Source organism: Eumetopias jubatus, unplaced genomic scaffold (genome assembly GCF_037043125.1).
Source record: "Eumetopias jubatus isolate StellerSeaLion01/CBP00866 unplaced genomic scaffold, mEumJub1_p1.0 scaffold_8, whole genome shotgun sequence".
NCBI classification, from domain to species: Eukaryota; Metazoa; Chordata; class Mammalia; order Carnivora; family Otariidae; genus Eumetopias; species Eumetopias jubatus.
The window spans coordinates 48,804,845-48,828,083 of record NW_028274814.1 but is presented as its reverse complement, the minus strand read 5'-3'; the positions used below and the strand labels follow the sequence as shown (position 1 = coordinate 48,828,083).

The 23,239-nt window shown below is 44.8% G+C and overlaps 1 protein-coding gene across 4 annotated transcripts in view; it reads right to left on the bottom strand.

Annotated features, from left to right (window-relative positions):
• ETV6 (ETS variant transcription factor 6) overlaps nt 1-23,239 on the bottom strand; it is a 232,147-nt gene that overhangs the window by 25,106 nt on the left and 183,802 nt on the right. For all 4 annotated transcript variants that reach the window (XM_028119824.2, XM_028119825.2, XM_028119826.2 and 1 more), the window contains 2 exons: nt 22,689-22,853; nt 10,021-10,155 (listed from right to left, as the gene is read on the bottom strand). In XM_028119824.2, the coding sequence (XP_027975625.1) occupies nt 10,021-10,155; nt 22,689-22,853 (300 nt within the window). The remainder of the gene's footprint in view (nt 1-10,020; nt 10,156-22,688; nt 22,854-23,239) is intronic.

Sequence of the window (23,239 nt, the reverse complement as noted above, 5' to 3'; positions counted from 1 at the left end):
TATAAAAAGCATCTCTTTTTCTTTTCTTTTCTTTTCTTTTTTTTTTAAGTACTTAGTCAACCTTGCAAGAATACAGGTTGGGATAACAAGTACTAAATTCTTCACTTTAACCCAAATGCAAATAAATGCTTACAGGGTACTTAACAGATTAGGCCCACGTAATTAATTTTAATGGCTGAGATGATTAGCACGACAGAAATGATCTACCATCTTTTGGGGATGAGGCAAGTTTTCTTTTCATAGCTAATACAGACCTTGACTCTGCTGTCCCCAAAAAGGAATTTATCTCTTCTCTGTCACAGAACATGACCATGATAAGCAACTACTTAAGATGGTTGTGTTTTCAAGTTTTTGCATTTTCTTCTAAATGCCATATACAGAATATTTCCCTTTACTTAAAGCTTATTAGGGCTTAAAAATACTTAAGGATGATGAAGACCATGTACTGAAAAATCTTATATCCTGAATCCATTTCCTGTCTTACAAATTTCAAAAACAGACACAGGCGTTGGCCAGGAGTCTGGTCACCTGCAGGCTCTCTTTGATGTCTTGGGCTTCAAGGCTCAGTGCATGGGTGTGCACTCAGGGCAAGCCCTAGGAAGTCTGGGTGGACTCTGAGAGGAAGAATTTCCATGCCAAGGGTAAAAGAGGAACTGATGTAATGTCCTGGAGAGATTTCACTCTCCGTTCCTGCCCAGATCTTTGGGAACAATGAAGGAGGGAGAGAGACAGTGCTCTGGATAATCCAACTCAGATTTTACTTTTGACTCAGGGTCCAGGCAGGAACAGGACCTGGAGGAGCTTGATTTATTTATTTCTCTGCAGACACCACTCAAAGAGGAAGTACTTGAAGTTGATAACATTAATGGTGGAGAACTGGATCCAAGGGTATTTAAGTCCAGGCTCCTGGTAGTCTGGGCACAACCACTGTCAAGGCTGAAAGGCCTGCAATGAGACCTTCCAAGCTTTTGTTTCAGTTTGCAAAGCATGCGCCCACGTATGGAGGAGACTCTGCCGTTCCCACCCTGCTGCCTGCTGCCCTGTTATTATAAGTTGGCAGCAGGGTGTGGAAACTTATGAGACCAGAGCCGGCAGGCAGAGAAGCTCCGGACACAGGAAATGCACTGAGCGGACAGTGGGTGCATTAAATCCCCCAGATGTAGGAGTCCTCTGTCTAAAACAAGAAGATTTTTTTGGTCTGGCCTTGATGTCTGGGTTTGTTCTTGGGGAACTGCCCAGCTGGAGAGCTGGGAAATTATCCACATTGCCCTCGGTCTGAAGGTCTTGATATGGGAGGGAAATGCGCAAGAAAGAGGGAGGGAAAGCCACACGTTAATTAGTCAGTGTGGGCATGGAGAGGAGCGGGGAGAGAGACCACGGACTGGCAGGGAACCCGTTCTGGTTGAAAGTGTTTTCTAATCCCAAACCTTTCTCTTTGTGGACCTCTTTTAGATACAAATACTCCCTTCTTGCCACCAAACAGCCCCAAATAAATGAGGGCTTTAAGTGTGAGGATTACAAAAAAAGGATTTCTTTTCTTGTTTTCTTTCCTTTTACTACTTATTAGGAAAATTTGTCTATTTAAAAGTCATCAAAATTTGACCCAATTTATTCAGGTCATAAAGAACGAATAACTAGTAAACTTAAAACAAACCAACAAAAACTGCCTTTGGTTAAAGTTGTGGGCTTTAAGCAGGAAATTTCCAGGGTAGAGCAAAGGCTCAAGCTTCTAACTCACAAAGAAGGATCAAGTTTCCGAGGATCACATTTCCACCACCTCGCTTTCCCTAAGGCCATGGATGGTGATAAGAGAAGTTAGTCAGGGAGATGCAAATCAACGGGCCCAGCAGGTAATTTACTCATCAGCCTCAGTCCACTGTGTTCCACATTCTCCTGGAAGGAACCACTCACTTCCCAGCATGAATTTGTAAAACATTAGTGGGAACCACAAATGATATAAAGAACTATGGAGACTAAATGTTCTAGGCCTTCAGATGCAGTTCAAAACAGACTTCCTACACACGCTTAGGTTCTGTCACCCCCTTTTATGGGGTGAATCGTGCTACCGGCCTCACCCCACACCCCTCATTCATATGTTGACGTGTGTTGAGTCCCAACACATCTCAGAATGTGACCTTATTTAGAAATAGGGTCACTGCAAGTATCATTAATTAAGACAAGGTTGTCTTAGAATAGGGTGGGCCCCTAATCCAACATGACGGATGTCCTTACTTAAGGGAGAATTTGGACGTATAGACAGGCATAGACTGCATGATTGGAAGGGGAATGTTTTGCCACACAGTGATTACAAAATATGTGTTGAACCAAAGAACCTTCAGTGATGCCAACCATATTTCAAGTAGCGTCTTGGATGCAGTGTATGCAAAGGGAAGGAAAAGTGGTCCTTGCTCTCAAGGATATCGTAGTCTAATGGAGAAGGCACACACATAAAAAAACACAAGGCTAAAGGTGCTGAATTAAGAGTCCGTCACAGGGAGCATGCCATGTGAAGACGAAGGCAGAGATCTACCAGTCAAGGAGCACCAGAGATGCCTAGCAAACCAGGAGAAGTTAGGAGAGAGGCCCAGAACAGATTCTCCCTCCCAACCCTCAGAAGGAACTGACCCCGCCCTTACCTTGATCTTGGACTTCCAGCCTCCAGAACTGTAAGACAATACATTTCTGTTGGTTAAGCCCCCCAGTTTGTGGCGCTTTGTTATGGCCACCCTAGCGCACTAATACACAGCCCCCACCCTGCCCCTGCTGCCACTCCACAAGGTTCCACAAGGTTCCATCGAGACTCACCACTGACCCTCTGCCTGCCCATTCAGCCCATTTGCTCCATTCGGCAAGTTGCCACGGTCACTGAATTCCCTGGTAGGGCCCAAGAAGAACATCGCCCGAGTTTGCAGTGTATGACTCACAGATGTGTGAGCTCGTCACCAATAAATCCTAGGTGAGCTCCCAGAGTTTTAGAAGTGCTTGCTAAAAAGGGGCTGAAGGAAACAAAATGGGTGACTTGCAGGACTCTGGGGCTTAATCTGTATTCCTGTGCGAGGGACAGCCTCCCAAATGGCTAGCCTCTGCAAGCGGCTCAGTACCAGAGAGCACCGAAGCAAAGTCTGCCCCGCCTCAGTCTCAGTACGGGGCTGCACAAGAGAAGTGAATGAAGAAATCAACGGGTCAGATTTCAAATGAGCCAATTAGACTTGTGGGGTAAACCTTGTGAATCATTTATAGGGAGGGGGTCAGGGTGGCAGAGATAAGTCGGAGTGCTGGAGAGGGGAAAGAGCAAGATCACAGAGGGCTTCCGGCTCTGGAGGTGAACCCAAACTGCTCCAGTCCTCTTATTTCAAAGGGCTCAGACAGCACTTCCCCGGGGGAACAGGAAGTTTCTTGAAAACTTCCTGGCTACCTGGGGAGAGTTAGTCATGCATATTAGGGATCTCTGGAGCTAAAACTTCTGGCTTAATCCGGGAGCCAGCTAGCCCCTGGGCTAAGAGCAGCCTCTACAGGACTGGATGGAGGAAGCCAGAGGAGGGAGAGGGAAGTGAGTGGGTCCTCCCTGAAGTACACCGAGTCCCCCCACCCCCAGATGAAAAGAGGCTCTGGGCACCATCCCAGGGCCTCCACTCTTCCCCCATCACAATGAAATGCCGCATCTGGGGCCAAGGGTCAGAGGGTAAAAGGTCATGCTATCCCAGACTCTGAAATACAGGAAGCAAAGCAGGAAGAAGAGGCCCTAGGGAGGCATGGAGGAGTTAGAGGAGAGTAGAAGGATGGAGCAAGGGGAAGAGGTGGTACCTGGTGCCCTGGGGACAACAGGAAGTCAAGATTGGGGCCTGGTCTTCCTCTGCTGGAACCTCATTATCTCCAGCCAGATATAAGAATCCCAGAATTGAAAGGGGGCACCAAAGGTTAATCTTATGGTTCTTACATGTGAGAGGAGACAGCTGGAAGATTAAAAGGTCCCAAAGGGGTCATGGAGGTCCTATCATATGCCAGGTACTTCAAGGTAACAAAGCACAAACACTGTTCCTTTTCAAAACGGGCTGTGCCCTGAGAGCAACTGAAGTTGGCACTTTCAGTGTGGTTTCCCACAGAACCTAACAGAGGGGGCCTGGTTCGTTCATGAAGGAATTCTGGTATCACGGCGTGGGTAGGCAGCAGGCCCTTCCGACGTCTGGGATACAGAAATGTGGTGTTTGCACAAAGTGCACTGGGTCACAATAATGGGAATAGTTAGGAAAACTGGGATTGGAGGTAAGAAATAAAACCAACCATTGCACAACAACGTGAATATATTTAACACTACTGAACTGTTATGTAAGCTTACAAGGGGCTAAGATGGTAAATGTTATGTGTATTTTATCACAATTCAATATTTGTTTAGGTTTAAAAGACAAGAAGAAGAAAAAAACCCCAACCAAACAGTGGTTAAGAGATATCAAATAATGATAATGAAAAACAATTATTGAGTGCTTGCTATGTGATAGTTGTTGTTCTAAGGACATTTCCCATATTAACATTATTTTTATATCAATCACATTCAATAGGTACTGACGTTTTCCTTCTTTTCCGGGTGGAAACTGACACAAGGAAGTTAAGTAACTTGCCTACAGTCACTCAGCCAGTAAATGGGGGAGCTGGGATTAGAACCCAGATGGTTGGGATCCAGAGCACACACACACCATTATGCTCTCTGGGTCCATCATGCCTTACAGGATTAACATCGATGTCAAGCCCCAGCCAATGGCCTCCCTGACTCTATCTATCTATCTGTCTATCTATCTGTCTATCTATCTATCTATCTGTCTGTCTATCTATCTATCTATCTTTCTATCTATCTTTCTATCTATCTATCTATCTGAGAGAGAGAGCACAAGTAGGCAGAGAGGCAGGCAAAGGGAAAGGGAGAAGCAGGCTCCCCACCGAGCAGAGAACCTGACATGGGGCTTGATCTCAGGACCCTGGGATCATGACCTGAGCCGAAGGCAGACGCTTAACTGACTGAGCCACCCAGGCGCCCCTCCTTGACACTTCAAGTGTCAACATGATCTCAGAGAAGTTTTTACAACAACCTGTAACAGGATGGCTGGATCAGCTACAAACTTCATCTACTCTGGTGTCTTGTCAGCAGCTATACTGAGGAACCAGCTCCCAAGGAGTGATCAGCACCAAGGGGCTGGTTCCCAAGGGGGATGACAGCCAGGCTCAGAAGCCAGTGCCAGACTCTGAACTCACATTTCTCACGGGCTGGGGGATTTTCTTCATGCTAAGTCCATTCATTCAGAGGTAGTCAAAGATTTACAGTGGGTTAATTCAGTCCGAATCAGCATGAGTTTTTGACAGCATGACCTGCAGACATATAGTGGTGTCTCCAAAGTTATCTTTGATGGGGCACCTGGGTGGCTCATTTGGTTAAGTGTCTGACTCTTGTTTTGGCTCAGATCATGATCTTGGGGTCGGGAGATCGAGCACTGTGTTGGGCTCCACGCTCAGTGCAGAGTCTGCTTGAGATTCTCTCTCTCCCTCTCCCTCTGCTCCTCCCCTGCACGAGCTCTCGCTCTCAAATAAATAAAATTTAAAAAAAAGTTATCCTTGACCTTTTTGTTTGTTTGTTTAGATTTGGCAGTTTCAAGTACCACGAGGCAGAAAAATTATAAGCAGGTTTGCTGGCATCTGCCACCCCATACCCTGGTCAGGGGACCTGGCTTGGCCTCCTAATCTCCCCAGTTCTACTCATTGCTCCATCTTCTGTCCCATTTTCAGGGTGTTTGCACAAAACACATGAACAGAAATGTTATTTTGTTGGCTCATTCATGCTGCAATGGAAGGAACACAGGCATGAGAGCTAAGTGGACCCAGGGCTAAGTCTCAGTTTTGCTACTTGGTAGCTGTGTGATCTGGAGGCTCTCAGCTTCTATCTCCTCATTTGTAAAGTGCGGATAACATTACCTTTCTTATACGGTAATTGTGAAGATGAAATGATTTGGACACGTAAGAGCTTAGAACAGAGCCTAGCACACAATAAAAGTTAGCTAATATTTTGTTCCTATGAAGCAGATTCATATACCTCATCCTCTTTAATTATCTCATTAAAATTGTGTAAAGTTTCCTTCCTCCAAAGCAGTCTTTGGGCACTTGGATTTGGCAGTAGAGGGGACTGGGAGTGGAGGGGAAATATTTCCCTCAATAAAGCAATCATATAAATGAAAATCTCTGGGCTCTTGCAGAATGCATGGCACCCTCCCAATTCCCCACAAAGAAATGACTTCTCTCTATTCTCTGGGCCATTACCATGTACTGGTTGTAGGGAGAACTGTTTCAACACTTGAAAGTTCTATCACTGATGATTTCCACGTCCACCTAGTAAAAAGAGCTACCTGCCCCAGAGCAACACTTGTGTCTTCAAAGTGTGTCCACTGTTGCAGAAACAATCACAACACTGCATGTGTGAATATTTTCAAATTGAAGTGATTAAAAATCATCTCCCTCTCTCTTAGATAGGACATAGGAGAGGGTGGGACTAGAGAGCTGAAATTATAAGAGGGTCCCCCACAGGGGTCATGGGATGAGAGCATATGATAAACACAATTCTCGTTCCTTCTCTCTACAGACTTGGGCCTGTCCAGTCCGACAGGGGTAACTCTGTGGAGCTGGCCCCATTGGGAGACTAGCTCAACTGGAAGCATATTTTATACCGCTCAATAAGCTTTTTGAGAATTACTATGCAAGTATTTTTAACACCAGTACGGCTACTGGTGATCGAATATATACTTAGGGACAAAGCCTTTCTTGTAATTATTCCATAGGAGTTAGAAGTAACTGATTTTAGAACCTAAGATGTCAAAAGAAGTTGATATTGTAACTGTGTGTGACAAAACGCATTTATTTTATCATCATTTGCTGATCTGAAATTTCTAAAGATGTTTTACCTCCTGGTTTTGGTGAAAGAAACAGTATCATTTTTTTGTTTTGTCTCATTCTTACATAACTGGTGTACCTGCTGGAGGAGTCCTGTTTCCTTGTCACAGTGGCTCGGGATGGGTGAGAGATTACACAAGGCTGCCTTCGTTGTAGAATACTGCGCTCTCATAAGTCAATAAGGAAAGAGGGCGGCCATGCTGGTTCTCCTAGACCTGGGCCGTCAGCGGAGGACTGCTTTGCCCCAGGCATGACACAATTTCAGAATTGTGTACAATATGGAGATGATGAATGTTTACAAAATAAAGGGTAACTGGAATTCGTGGGATCGCCCACCTCTCCCCTCAGAGCCTGGAGGGGAGCCTCTGAGCTGTAACACCAACTTCCTAGCTCCGGGCACGGCCACACATCTGCAGTCGCAGGGAGGGGGTAAACGAAGCTTTGTCTTTGCACTTCACTCCGCACGCCTCACTGTGCCAGGCTGTTGAGGGGCCGCGTCCATTCTCCTCTGGAATGTTCCTGCTCTCTTCCCTGTCACATTATCTCTGTGTCAGGTCAATGCCATCAATGGCAACACACTTTTACAAAGGACTGTGCCCCCAGGGATGTGGACCAGACCACGGGGGATAGAATATTTGATATGTATAATCTCACTTTACAGAATTGTTTTTTTTTTGGGGGGGGAGATCTTTCTGTACATTAACAGATGTCCATATTTGTGTTTTACCACTCACAAGGAAGTGTGGCGGCATTAATTCTAGAGACCAGTCATGGTGAGCTGGGTATTTTTTCTTTTTGGTGGAGAAAAGGGAACAAGGTAGGAGGTGTTTGGAGGTAGGGACCTTGTACTGGTTGACTCCCCTCTCTGGAGGGTCCCCCTGTCACCAATGGCAGTTGGGGGGGCAGGCAGCCTGTGCATATCACTATACAGCTCTTCTCAGCTGATACCATCTGACAAAGACCTAAAGTTCCCTTCTCGCATGTCCATCTGTTCACCTGAGAGAATATGCCGTGTTTAAACAGGCATGGACCCTCCAGTCTTGATTCCTGGCTGACGGCTTTAAGGAATGGTCTCTGAGAACACACTCCTTTTAAGAGCTGGCTCTGAAGCAGAGCACACTGGTCCACAGGGTGATGAAGCCCTTGACCTTGGTCTCATTAGCTCCATCCTTTAACCTATGGAATCACCACCACCGACATCATAACACCCGAGAGCACAGCTCATTACGGCATATGGAGCAGCACATCTGTATTTACTTGGTCTGAGAGCAGCTCTGAGAGTAAGCCCGGCTTTCTCTATTGATTAGCTCCTGCAAATGAGAAGAACAACAAACACCTACTTCTGAGTCAATTCAAGGTGGAAGGATTTGCAGTGAGAGACCAGAAGCTTCCCAACACATTTGGGAATAAAAAGAGGAATGCGAATTCCAAATGGGATTTTTTTTTTTTTTTTTAAATAATGAGTACAGGAGAGAGAGACGGGGGCGGGGTGGGGGGTGGGGAGACCATCACACACCTTTTGTATCCGAAGAGGCAAGCTTGCCTTTGTCGAGCTTCAGTAAACCCACTTCTTTTCTGGAATAGCTGTTGGCTATTATGCAAGCCGGAAATGTACATGGCAGAAAGAGCAAAAGAACAGAGAAACTGAATTGGGCGGGGGGGGGGGGGGGGGCAGCTGCTAAATTAAGCAAGGGTAAAGCTGGGGGAAGAAAGGATGAGAGAAACAGGCAGGGAGCAGGCAAGAGCCGCTCGTTTATTCCCCATCACGAAAGCAAGGGGGCCTGCTGTGAGACACTTGGCACGAGGAAGGGATGGCAGTCGCCTGGAGTCAGGCTCTCTTTTGTGAAGTGTTAATTAAGAAAACAAATAACTTCTCATTTTTTAATTTACCAACAACAAAACAAAACAACAACAACAACAAAAATATGAGCCCTGCTCTTAAGAAGGCTCAATCGATTTAAGGAACTATCCCAAGGAACCAGGATTGGAGGCCCCGAGTAATCCAGTCCTAAGAAAAAGGGCAAGTTGGAAAGCATTACTTTGTGTCCCCGTGTCTGTTGTCTAACCGATCCACGCACACATGGACATCACGCTCCTCAGAGGTACGATGCATCGCTGCTCAATTGGAATCACGCATCAAGTAAGACTTTAATAACCTAGGTCGGCACCCAAACACCTGCTTTGGAACGATGTCCAGCACCACAGTTCAATTCTGGTCTTTTGTTTCTGTTTCCTACCAATGATTTTAGGACGGCTGGGGCTTACCAGAGAAGAGCAGCCTGGGGCTTAGCAGGTGCATCTGAGTAGGCACTTATGTTGAGCACACTGCAAGAAGCCGCCTTCGGTGCACGAAGGAGGAACCCCTGGTCCACCAGGGTTCACAGGGTTTGAGTCCGTCTTATTCCCCCAGCTTTTATTACCCTCTACTCACAAATTTTCAAAGACCCCCATTACTCTCCTTCATCAAAGCCCTCTCCATTCTGGGTCCAATATGACTGCCTGGGGACTAGCTCTGCAAAAGCAAAATGTTGATTGTTGTTGAAACGGGGTGATGGCTCACGGGGGTTTACTTACTTCATTCTCTCTATTTGGGAGAAATCTCTATTGTTTGACATTTTCCAGAATAAAAGGTAGAGGGGGGAAAAACGATAAGCCTTATAACCCAAGTCATCTGATGGCTCTCTTATTCCAGGGACTCACTCCATCCTATACTCTCTGCCTGGAGGATTCTCCACCTCATCGTTGCTTACCAGAATTCTGCTGGACCATCAAGGAAGCCTCCAGAACCACCTGCTTCACGAGGCTGACCTTGATGCTTGTGCCTAGATGTAATTCCGCCCCCCCCCCACTGACCTTACAGCTATGCTTTGATACTCATCCATGTACCTCATTTCTCTATCAGATTGCAGAGAACCCAGAGTATATCTCATTCATCTTGGCATCTCCCTCAGTGTCTTCTATAAAGCAAGCACTCAATACATGTTTGTTCAATGACAAACAAATCACGTGAATAAGAACAACTTATCAAATAAACAATGACACCTCTTGGATTGTCTAAACCTCACGCAAGTAAAGAAAAGCCTCCTCTGGTACCTTCTTCATGGTTCTGATGCAGGATGACTTCTGGCTGTGTGTGTATAGAGTTTCCGGGATGGAAGAACGGTGAAAAAAGAATCCGAGGTTTTCTCTGCTTCAGAATATGCTGAAGGAGTTCATAGAGCACATCACCTGGAAAGAAAAAGGAAAGAGAACTAGAGCAATGGGAATATTCGACTCTCCATTGTTGGCATAGGACTAAAGACATAATGGCGAGCCAGGTCCTCATGCCACCTACCACCATGGAGCATGAGGGGGAAACACAGAGGGTTGGAGCCACGTGCTCGCTTTTTCATTGGACTTTTTAAATTGTGCAATATACGGAAATAGTTTAAAAAGCACTGAAAACCAGAAAGAAAACAAAAATCACCTATAATCCTATCACTAAGAGAAAGAAGTCCTATCCCTACCACCTATGGTTTTATAGTTAGAATCAGGCTTGTACTAGTTTCGTACCTGTTTCCCTTCACGTTACTGAACTGCTCCACTAGCTGCAAAATGAGAGCCCATCACACGGATGCACCAGACTTTATTGGACGTTTCAACGATTCTAATTTATTGCTATTATTCTTGTGAAAAATATTCTTTTCCCATCATTCTTTGCTTGCATTTCAGAGTAACCAAAGAAGGATTATGAAGTCATTAAGTATGAAAATTTTTAATGTTCCACTGGCAATTCATACATTCTTCATAGAGATCTTCCAATGGAAAAAAATTGCCTTTCGAACCCACTCTAATCCCAGGCAGGAAGAGACTGAGGATGAAAAAAATGCACAAGCCCGTCAGAGGTGCTGACTATTGAAGATACCCTATAAAGAACGGCATGTTCTGGGATGCTTACCTCCTTTAAAAACACACACCGGCATTGCTCCAAGGCTCTACAGTCTCTAGAAAATCATCTCTAGATGTCAGCCCCTTGCAGAGGATGGTAGGGGCTCGTCTGAGCTAGGGCCCTCTGTTCTGATATATTTGGTATTTAAAGTGTCCACTGAGTAATTAGCAAAAAAAAAACCCAAACCAAAACAAAACAAAAACACCCAAAAAAACAAAAGCACAAAAAAGCCCCCCAAAACCTGTCATGCATGGTCTTGTCCCACCCCTTCAGCTTAGATCCAAGTTCAAAAATGCAGGTGGGTGCTCAAAACCCCTTAGGGGTGGGTGATTAATCTTTAATATACCATAGGCTTTTCTAACTGTCCCCCTACGCCCTTCCATACACAGATATGCAGTCAACAATTGTACCAAACAATGGGCTTTTGTCTCTAATTTTAGCCATTTTTAACAGATACTTTAATTAACAACTTAATTTGACTGCTTATTTTGGGCTACTGCTAAATTTTTTTTTCTTTTAAATTCTGTCTGAACCCAAGAAACGCTCCAGATTAATTTCTTTCTTTCTGCCAACCATTTGTACCAAATAAAGTTCGAGGATATTCTGTTCTAAGTGATTCCTGAGGTGCCTTTGTGTCTTTGCTTTGACTTTATTCCTTCCTCTACCTTTGAGTTTGGGTGGTTATTAATATTACTTAATGACACTATTTACTATTAGGACTCAATAAAGAAAAAGACTTTAAAGAGCTGAAGGCCAGCATGTCATTTGGGCATTTCCTGCTAATGACATGGGCGAGAGGACGCAGAGGGTTTCTGCACCAGACTTGGAAGAATGTTCTGTGGAAGGTAGAACTGTGGCACACACGAGTGCGTTTTTTGAGCTGGGAAAGCTTGGAGCACATCTAGTCTGAACCTAGTAGTCATGGTAATGTCGTCTCTGATGAGAGGAGGGTACAGAGCCTGAAATACAGTCCTATTTTAATGATTCATATTTTAATCGCTTACAAAAATAAGACCCTAATCAACACTTTGTTTCTTTTGGTGTAGTGTAATGTCTTCCTGAACTTTTCTTAATTTCCATGGCCTCACACCCGCTGGGTTTTATCCTGTGGGTTTGAGCAATGCTTTATTTCGGTAGTACGCGGAAAGAGAAAACGCAGTACCGAAAAATGTGTTCCTGATGATTAGTATTACTAAAAAAAATGGCCAGTAATTAGTGTATCCATTTTGGAAGAGGAGGCCAGGAAATACAAATTTAGTGTCTGTGAGGGTGTTCAACTTTGTTCGCTCAGAGAGGCAGGCTGATGTGGCGGGGAAGGCACAGACTTGCAGATGCAGGCCGCCCAGCCCCTCTGCACCCGGTGACCTTGAACAAGTCCCCGAACTTCCCTGTGAAGTGCAAATGACATCTACCCTCCAAGTCTGCTGCAAGGGTTCAACGAGGGGAGTGTGGCGAAGCACCTAGAGCAGGCGTGTGTGCCATGCGTGTTACCCGTTGACCTCTCATCAGAGGTCGCTCTTGGGGCTCCAGAAGCTCTGCTGTGTGCTGATTTAAGACCTGGCAGGTCACTTCTTTTTTGTGTTTCCATTTCTCTATGTACATACAGAAAGCGAGGCAACAAAGCAGAACGGGGAAGAGTCTAGGCTCTGGAGTCAGACCAGGGTCTTAGGCATGTCCTTTACCCTCTCTAGGCCTCAGTTCCTTGGTCTACAAAATGGCCATGTTAACAGCATCTACCTCAGAATTCGCGTGAGGAGGGGATGAGGTAATCCCTGTAATGAGCTCATCACGGGGGCTCGGCAAACAGCAAGAACTCAGCAAACATGAGTTGTTTCTGTGACCACAGCTATCCCCGCCACCATCACGGTTCTTACTGATATTATTACAGTGGTGTAGGACAGACCTGTAGACCCTTAAGGCAGTCTCTCATGGAGAACAACCAGTGCGTGGGTCATGGTCATTGTTATGTTCCCCCCGCAGAAAGGGCAAAGGTTAATTGAGGCCATTCACCCGTCTTGGCTTCTCTGGACCCCTCCTGCTGAGCCCCTCCCCTGGGCCTGCTGGGCAGGCCCACAGAAGGGCTGACAGGCCCTCCACCCCAGACTCTCCCAGGCTTCTGTGCTGGCTCTCTTCTGTCTCTCATCCCAAAGCTGGCAAAGGGAGCCGGGCAGAGAAAGTTCCTGTCTCAGTGTGTGAGAGAAAGCAGGAGAGGGGTGAATCAAGTGGAACTCTGCCAGTTCCTTACCTAAACCATTAGCCCGTGATGAGAACTAGTGAGATCACATTCGTAAGTGCCACCTGGGATGGCTGGTTAGTGGGTGTGAGCATGGGGCAAAGGTCCCACATTCCAAGCCAGGAAAAAATTGAATCTGAAGACTGTAGAGGATGGCCATAGATGGATCAGTCCATTCACAGACATGTCTCCTCAGCAACCAGGGGCTCAGTTGGGGAATGTGCCTGGCTTAGCACAAATGCATTAGGACTATGGGGGGGAAACCAACTTATGGTGCATAGCCCAGGTACATGTGGTTGGGCAGTAAGAGTGTATGCCCAATAATAGCTTGGAATCTTAGAAAGGATTCTAGAGGTTACTTAGATCAACTCAAACTTGTGTTCAGTAGAAGTCCGCTGCCTCCCCTTCCCCTGCCAAGAAGTAGCTTTGGCTGAGTACTTCCAGGGATGGGCGGCCGGCCACAAACATAAGCAAACCATTTTTGGACAGCTCTAGTTGATAGAAAGTTCTTCTGTTGAGTTGGAACTTGGCCTTGCCTGCAAACTCATGTACCTCAGTTCCTAGTTTTGGCTCTGGAACAACAGAGAACATGTGTCTTGTCTACAACAGTTTTCTCAATAAATAAAGACCCCACCCCCATCCTCTCCCATCTCTGCTGCCTCCTGTTCTCTCCAACACCCAGCCTGTTCTCCTGTTAACCTTAAAAATGTTCGTATATACACAGAAGATCACATCTAAAAAGTAGTATTAACAAAAAGATCTCTGGAATAAAAAACGAGAGTCGAAAATAAGTTATATTTATTTGCCTGCTGAAAATAAAGAGCACGAGCCATAGTACTGTGTATCTAACTTAGCTAATGACCACTGGCTTGAATTCAAAAGGCACTTGTCAAAAAATTCTTGGCCCATTTGATTCATGATAAATCTTCTCTGTCTTCCCAGAAAAGCAATACCTAGTGCTAACTGTAAAAGGCGCTTCTATTGTACTAAGCAATGGAACCAAGGCTCCTGTTTAAGGGACACGAGCTATTGTTGGTTTCTCTATACATCTTCATGCATATATACATGGTTCATACATATACATGTACGTACAGAGGTGATGCTGCTAGGAAGCTGATGAGTTGCAGGGCTTTCACCTGCACAGGCTCCTGGGAGGAGCCCTAAAGCCATATGTGTCCCCCAAATTATAAGCTTCAGGCCCCATAAAACCTAGATATCCCCGAGTGGGTGCACACACGCATGGACACACACACACACACACGGATGCACACACACACATACAACACAGAAACCCACAGACTAAACACACATGTAATTCTGTAGTGGTGATCTTGATGTGAAAAGCCAGGCATCCACTCAGAGAATATGAAATTCTATTATTTTATTTGTAATTTGTTTCCAACGGATAGTAAAGAGAGTGAACAAACCTGCCGCAAGTTGCCTTATCAATGTTCCTAGTGTCTGAAGACTGAGAACAGACAGATGCTGTTTGGGGGGTTAAGGTTTCTTTCCTTTTGAGGGAAGAGCCCAGGCTCTGGGGCAAGAGGTCCCAGGTCCCCCTGGGTCCTCTATTTGTCAGCTGCATGCCCTCAGGCAAATATTCTTTCTCTGTGAGGCTTAACTCCAGGCTTAGTGAAACATTCTTTTGTCTCAAACGAGAATAATGCCACAGACTTGGCAGGGCTGATAGGAAGATCAAGTGAGATGATATGAACAAGCACCAGCCCAATGTCTGCGATAATGTGGGCTCAATAGATGGCACCCCTTGTGATTTGATGATTATTCACAGACGTGTCTCAAAAAATCTAGAAACCATTTGCTTTGCTTCAACACTTTTGTATTTAAAGCGCCTATACAAGTTTCATGAAGTCACATTCATATGTATTGAATATGTGTTTTCCCGGTTGACATCATTTCACATAGACATTTCTAGCTCAGTCTCTCTCTTTCCTCTAGTTCACAGTTGTATCTTCAACCTCTTTCTATGAGATTCTTCCCTTTAGCATTTAAGCAGTGTCTGGTTTTTCCTGTTTTCTGCACATACACACAGCCCTCCTCCCCATCTACCCCTCCAGATACTGCTCCTGGTTCACTGGTCCCAGCACGGCCAAGCTTGGCCGAGGAGCTGTCCAACTCTGTTCTTGCCACTTCCCACCCCTTCTACTGCGGACCTCCTCATGGTCAAACCAGAGGGCAATGGTCGGTACTTGGGGACTCTGCCTTTGAGCAATATTCATCAGTAGCGCTCACTATCTATCTGCCTTCTTCTAGAACAGTCCACGGCTTGGGATGTTCCTACCCCTCCTGATTTTCTTTCCACCTCCTCCAACCCTGCAACAGTAAGGCTCCCCAGGCTGCCACTAGTCTTTCTCCCTGGTAATCTCATCTACTCCCATGGCCTCCATCAGGCCATCGATGCTAAATCTACTCCAGCCAGGCATTTCTTCTCAACTCCAGAACCTTCAGTTATCTCCTAGATACTTCCCTTTCACATGACGTACAGACACCACACATTTAATGTGTTGAACGTCAAAGTCTTTACAACCCACATGGTGTTTCCTAGCACAGTGAATGCCCGGTTGTTCAGGCCAGAAACCCAGGAGTCATGCTTAATTAACTCTTCTCTTTCTCTCGTCCAAAATCTAACCAGTCACCAAGACTTTCAGACTCTGCCTTCTAAATACTCCTGGTGTTATCCCCTTCTCCCTGCTGATCCCATCTTAATTCAGGTCACCACCACTGTTCCTGAATGCCAGCCAAGCCAACTGCCCACATCCACTCTTCACCTTTGCACTTTGTCATGCCAATCTCTGCTTAAAATGCTGAATGGCCTCTACCTGTTTTTATAATAACCTTTGGGGTCCTGAACATGACCTGCAAGGCCCTGTGTAATCTATTCAAGAAATAGTAAGTGGCTCGATGCATAGTTGTAAAGCCACAGTATATTCCTTTATATTTACATCCTCCAACTTTGTTTAGCAAGTCCCATACTGTGGGTGGGTTGGGCATTTCCAGTTTTTATAATTATAAATAGGATTGCTAAGGGCATTTTTTCCCCCACTGCCATTGGACTGTGTCCTTGGGATATTTTTTTCAAATGTTATTATCAGTGAAAGAGTCTGATCACTTTTAAAGTTCTTATCCATTCCCTGTTCTGCAGAAGGCTGGGACCCATGCATAGTGTCATCTACAAGGCTACCCAGAGCCCCTCCTCTGGGGTTTCACAACGTTTAACTTCTCGAGTTCAGTAGGCTGAAAGCAGATTTTTATTTAACATTCTTAAAATTTGCATTTTTCAGGTGATGATTTACTATGTGCATATCCTCATGTGAAGATTAACTGAAGTAACACATTCTTAAATTTGCAAACTGTCCTCTTGTTCTCTCTCACTCTCTCCTGTTTTTATTCAGAGATTTTAGTTTCCTTTTGACCAATTCGTAAAAAAAAAAAAAAAAAAAAAATGGTGCAAGGGTGGGAGTTATGTTTCAGATCTGTCATCAAATTCTCTCTGCTGGGTTCTTTCTGCCTGTGGTAGATGTTCAGGAGGAGGTCCAAGGCCTCGGGTCATTCAGTTAAATTCAGCAGTGAGAATGCCAAGGCAGGCACTGGCCCAGGGAGGGCCCACTGGTGGCCATGACAGCCCCCTCCCACTGGGGGACTGCTTGGTTTTCCATCTCTGTTCGACCTTATTTTCTGAAAATTCCACTCAATCCATTTTTGCAGGCTGGTTAAATGACAGGCCTCTTTGTTAAATACAGAGTGCCTCTGGAACCATAAACATAAGCTAGTCTTTTACTTAGGAACAAGTATTTGGGATTTAGCTTGATATCTATGTCTGAGACACAGAGATCCTGACAGACAGGGAGCTGGTTGTGGGAAAATCTGAATATTGTCTTTAAGACAAGAATAAATTGGGGCGCCTGGGTGGCTCAGTCGGTTAAGCGTCTGCCTTCAGCTCAGGTCATGATCCCAGGGTCCTGGGATCGAGCCCCGCGTCGGGCTCCCTGCTCCACGGGGAGCCTGCTTCTCCCTCTCCTCCCTGCTCATGCTCTCTCACGCTCTGTCTGTCTGTCTCAAATAAATAAATAAAATCTTAAAAAAAAAAAGACAAGAATAAATTGGTTAGGAAAGAGATACCTTAAGACAACTGCCTTTAGCTGGTTGCAGAACATAAAGAGATGTTACAGAGAAAAAAAAATAAGCCTGTGAGAAAATACGAATATTGTAAAATAAGTATGCACTTTATTAAAGGAAGTGTTGTATGTTTTACACATTATAATATCACTCCGTATGGCAGGGGGATTGGTCATCACCACTGTTTCACAAATGGGAAAAGCGAAGTGCTAAGAAAAAATTAAATGACTTTTCTGTAACTGACCCATCTAAGCATTTCTCTGATGTGTTTACACTTTTTTTTTTCTCCATTCACAAACAGAAGGAGAAGAAAGAGCCAACTCTGGGTGTCTCAATCAAGAATCATGCCTGCTGCAGCAACTCCCACCCTTTAGGACGATAATCACCCTGTGACCCATCCCCTCATATTCTGCACCTTGATTCTAAAACAGCCAGTTGACCCAGCCATTCAACCCAGCAAATGTACCTACCATTGCTTAAGAGAAATGAATTAAGCAAGTTGGTCCAAGGAGGAATTTTATGAAGATAAAGATCAGTATTTTTCACTTAACCTTGAAAGGGAATTTTACCATATTTGAAGGTCACAAGCAAGGCATATTTCCAAAAACAAAGATTCTGGTGCATTGGGGAGGGAAGAAATAATCACATTCTGGTATGTTAAATGACTGATTCACTTAGTAAACCCATCATACATTTTTTGCTGAATTGAACTGAAGGAACTTTGAAAATAGGCTTATTTTCCATTTTTTAGCATCAATAGAGAGTCTAACATGAATTAAATTGAAGATAACTTGTGGTTTTTGTTGTTGTTATTCTTATAAAAAATGCGTACATAAATCCATTCCACCTTGATGTCTTACAATGGATAACTCTAAATAAGAGTTAATATCAACGCTAACTTGTCTGTTCTTTCTTATTCATGTGTTTTCTCAAGTCTCAGAGTGGTCAAATAATCAAATATCCCTTTGAATTTAAATCATCCCAGGCCATTTAAGGCAGTAACTGTCTAGTAGCTCAAAGAGTAGGTAAAATTATCCTGTACAGGTAAAATTTTATAAAGTTACAGTTCCCTTCCATTTATTCTTTAGCTTTACAAATGTTATAAATTCACCATCTTACATCTTCTAACTGGGAGGATATTCCAAAGAAAATATCCCATTTATCTTCAGCCTTAAAACCTTCAGTTTGGAGATAATGTAATTACTTAAAGCACATTCTGCATGTTCCCTGCCTTATTATAGAGTTGAAAGTGGAGAAGTCTTGTCCTGGAAATGGACGAGATAAGTGTAGTTTGTCATATTGGCCAAAGAATGTGGAGTTCAGAGAGGCTACCATATTTGGACCTAAGACATATTAACATTTCAGGTAATTATAATCCACTGGGTCCCGTTCCCTCCTCTGTACATTTGAAATGAGTTGTGCTGAGGAGAATGTTATTTCCATATACAGAGAGCTTAATTCTGGGTGAGGCCGGGCAGGAAACAAGGCTGGGAGGAAGCTATAAACATCCATTCATGGTGACGGGGCAACCAGATACTTTTGTTTTATTCCAGCAGCCCCATGACTGGTGAGAAGCTGCTGCTGATTCATCTTAGGCAGCAAAAAAGATTCAAAGAAATACAGAAAAAAATTGGGTGAAGTATAAGTTTTACAAGGCATAGAGGTTGAAGGGAATCAGAGTATTTATTCATTGCCTGTGGGATAGGAGGTTGTGCTACTGAATAGAAGCTGAACACTGTTTCATGCTTGAAATTGGGCTGAACTGTTAAGAGTAGACGGGAGCTCAGGATCCATATGGGAAAAATCCCATTTTATGGAGGAGGAAAATAGGGGCCAATGAAGTATTGTGGACCTGTGGAGGAGCCATGTAGAGAACCCGGGCCTCGGGACATCTACTACATCAAACGCTAACCCAGAAAGCCCATGTCAGAAGAAATAGTGGCAAATGTGACATTTGAGAGCTAAAAAAGATTTTCTATCTATACCTTGTCTCTACCTTAGAAGAATGCCAGCAGGTAGATCATGCCCTCATTACCCTGCTATGTGGCCACGTCATGAGAATGTCTTCTTAACTTTTTCTTAGCTCTGTTTCCAAACCCTCTGACAACATCCCTCTGTTCTGTGGTTAAGTTTTCTTGCAGCCCCTACTGGCAGGTATCACCTTGAAATTCTGTCCATGGCTTTCTGGTCAATGCCTTAATTAAATCACCTACAGGATACATTTCTCTTTATTCCCAGCTCAACATAATGGGGATAATGCTCCCATCTACTATTCCCTGCTCTGGCCCGGCTCTGGTGTCAGCATTCCAACTGCAGAACAGGACATGTCTTTTTGGATGCTGTGGCATCGCTTGGCCAAAATGAGTCTTAGCCCTTCCTACACGAGTTCCTCATCTTAGCTCACCATTCTGGGCCTGAAGTCCTATTATTTTACTCTCACTGATCTCGTTCTGGATTTCAATGTCTCCAATGAGGACTGCAGCAAGAACATTCTAACTAGGTCTCCTGTTTTTAGGGACCCTCTGAGTCCACCCTATGCACCAATGGCCAAGGTCTGCTCCAAAGGGAGAGCTCCAATTCTATTATTCTCCTGATCAAAACCTGTCAGTGGTTTCCCACTATCTGCAAAATAAAATCCAAACTTCCCAACTTGGGCTTTAAGGGACTCATGTGTTGGGTCATAATTCAATTAAGATTTGTTGAGCGCCAACTGGATGCCACGCACTCTGCTAAATGCTGGAGACCAGTCAGCTTAACAAGACACAGCCCCTTGCCCAGATGAACTTCCTGCTCTAGAAGAGGGATGCAGAACAGAAAGCAATCACATATAACATGGTGTGTGTGTGTGTGTGTGTGTGTGTGTGTGTGTGTGTGTGTCAGAAGCCACGCCAGAATGAGGGTATGCTCTGTGATAAAAGAGGAACGGCACCTAGCCCAGGCTGAGGAGGGAAGAGGTAGAGGAGAGGAAGGCGGCAAGGGGGTAGTCGGGGAAGCAGGATGGCAATCGGGGAAAGCTTTCCTGGAAAAGGTCAGCAGAACTTCAAGTATGAAATGGCAATCAGACATGTCAGGCAGGGGCGATGAGTGACGATGGGCAGTGTCTCAAACAGAGGATCGAATTTGCATGGCCTTATCTTCTGAACTCCATCTCCATACCAACTGACCTACAGTTCCTCTTTAACACCTTTCCTTACCTCCACCTTAGTTGCCTTTCCCAGCTTTCAAAGTCTGCCTCCATGACCACACCCTGGAGCTTTTGTTTGACAAGCCAGCCAGAAATCGCCTCTGCTCTCCCTGAACCTCCTTAGCCCATACTTCTGTACCTTGAGCATGGAGTTGCTCAGCGAATACTCACCGAATGAATTTCTACTGCTCCTTACCTGGGGTCTAAGCGCCTCAAGACCAGCCTAGCGCATTGACTTCATCTGGCCTCCCACCTCCGGCCTTTTCCTTTCATCAGATGGGCTATTTCACCATCAACCAAATACACTAAACTAATGCTGCTCCAGTGACCTGGAATGTTCTTCTCCCCCCACCTCCTCAGTTCCATCCATCCTTCATGCTCCAAATCAACTCTATTCCTTCTTTCATAAACCCCATCCTACCCTGTCCTCTCCCCTCTCCAGCTTCCTTTTGCCTTTAGGTTCAATGCCATCCCCTCTCTCTAACTGGACTGAGGGATCCTGTACATCTACCACATGGCCCGCTCTGGCAGAGACCTGAGAAAATGGCAAGGGCCTCCTGGGAGGCTGTTGCCCATCTTTGCTTCCAGCTTTGAGCAGAGAGAACCTCTGGTTTCTAGGTAAAGTGGACAGAGGTGACTAGGGAGAAAAACAGCAACAAAAAGGAGTACCTGAGATATGACCAGGGGGGGACTTAAAGACTCATGGAGGAAAGCCAGGCTAAGGGCTAAGTCAAATCCCATCAAAACGCATGCCTGTGTCTTCCCTTGTTTGCCTTACATGAATGGTGTTTCTGGAACACACTAAAGAGTTAAGAGTTCCTTTCCTCCAGAGAGGTGACTTTGCCCCTTTGAGTATACCCTTGTGTTTTCACAAGAACAGACAAGGTAAGTATTTTTGCACTAAATTAAAAGGAACTATGTAGTTTCCTTTTAGGTTAGTTTTATTTACATATATGGTTACTCCAGTTTTCGTATTCAGAGACAGCAGAAAGAATCAATGATTTGAGACAAAATGTTTCAGGGATGTCTGGCTCTATTCCTTTGTAGAACCTTAAAAATGATCTGTTTTTCAGAGATAATAAACTTTCAAGTTTCAATAACATCTCTACTTCTGGGGGAAACTTCCCTTTATCATTTCCTCATATAAACGGTCTGCTGCAATTGGGAAAAGCAGGGGAGATACTGTTCTATATCCTTACCTCACCCCCTGTGATGGTGATGTTTCCTCATGACGGTTAGTTTATTAACTTCTGGCAGGCCTCCAGGAGTAAATAAGGGTTGAACGTCGTTGGAACTATGCCAAGACCTTATGCAGGATCTTTGCCCTTTGTCAAGACAAAGAGAGTCTCTGCCGGACAAGTTACATCAAAATTGGCCACAGTGAGACTCGAGAGGAGGGTCTGTTGGTACTTGACTGACTAGCCTCTCAAGAGGCATAAACCCCAGACCAAAGGTCCCCTTTCACATATGGAGTTCCCAAATAACTCTCTTCTAAATATCCATAATGTTTAAGAAATGAAATTAGAAAGTATATTTGAAGTCTTAACTAGGTCAGCAATACACTCTGCAGGTACAAAAGCTCTTTACTGAATCCAATCCTCCCATGGAGTCTTGGGAGCCCTTATTTTGACAAAACTGCCTAGTTAGATGAGCCTGGGAAGTCTTCCACCTGCACTTTTCAGGATTTCTATAAGCTACAAGATGCGACACTTCACACAGTTCGGTACCGCAAAGGGTGTCACCCGAAGCCCTTTGAGTTTATTTCTAAGCTTGCCTTAGCTTCTAGGATCTCCACTTCTTCCCATCCTTACCTCCTGTTCCCTCATGTCTCTTCTTCCCACTCCATCTACCTTAGCAGCCTTCATGCCCCTTCCTCCTCTGTCTTTGGTTTTCACTGAGCAGTTCACCACCTATACTCACTCCTAAGCATCTCTTTCAAACGTTTCAGAATCAGGAGCAAGGCAGGGTGAAAGGGCTGGAATGCATTTTCTTCTTGATTTGGTGGCCACAACAAGATCCCTTAAGCTCCAGTGTCTGTAGGTCCTAAGTGGATTCCTTCTCCCAACCTTCAAAGTTTCCCCTTGATCTGGAAACTCTTCCTCTTTTCCCCTCATACTGACTTATGTCAGCAGGATCTTTCCTCTCCTAAGCTTAGGTCATTGTCTTTGTGCTCCTGGTGGCCTACTGTGGGGAGTTCTTGGGCATGACGAGTGGTGGCAAAGACCAACCAATGGCTAGCAGATTGTCCCAGCTGAGCACGTGTCAAGGGTCCAGACTCTCACCTGAATGAGGAGATCGATAGCGAAAGTCCTCTTTGGTCAGCAGCAGGAGAGCTTTGCCATTCATTTCAAACGTGTTGCTGTCAATTGGCCTTAAAGAAAACTCATTTTCAGCCCACTTGAGCCACTGGGCTACGTCATCCCTGCTCCAGTAAATTGGCTGCAAGCCTGTTGGAGAGAGAGCAAGGCATAAAGAGAGAGAGAGAGAGAGAGAAGAAAAAAAGGCCTTGTCAGACAGTTGGAATAAAGGGAAAAGCTTTCTGAATGGTTAATAAAATCGAGTCTCCACGTCTGAAGAGCCCTTATGCTCAACTCTGAATCCCAAGTTAAAGCTCAAGATTTGTAAGTGCCAAATTATGGTCCGATGAACTATTTATTTAGAAGCAAAATGAGAAGACAAATCCTTTTTTGTGTCTTTAATGGACCCTAGGTCTTGGTGTCCCGTCCTTCCTTGTCCAGCTCCTGAGGCTGTCTTGATCTCAGGTATGCCCTAAAGCTGAGGCTCTTCGGTGGCCTGACATGGTCATGACAGATGTCAATGTGCTTTGGAGGGG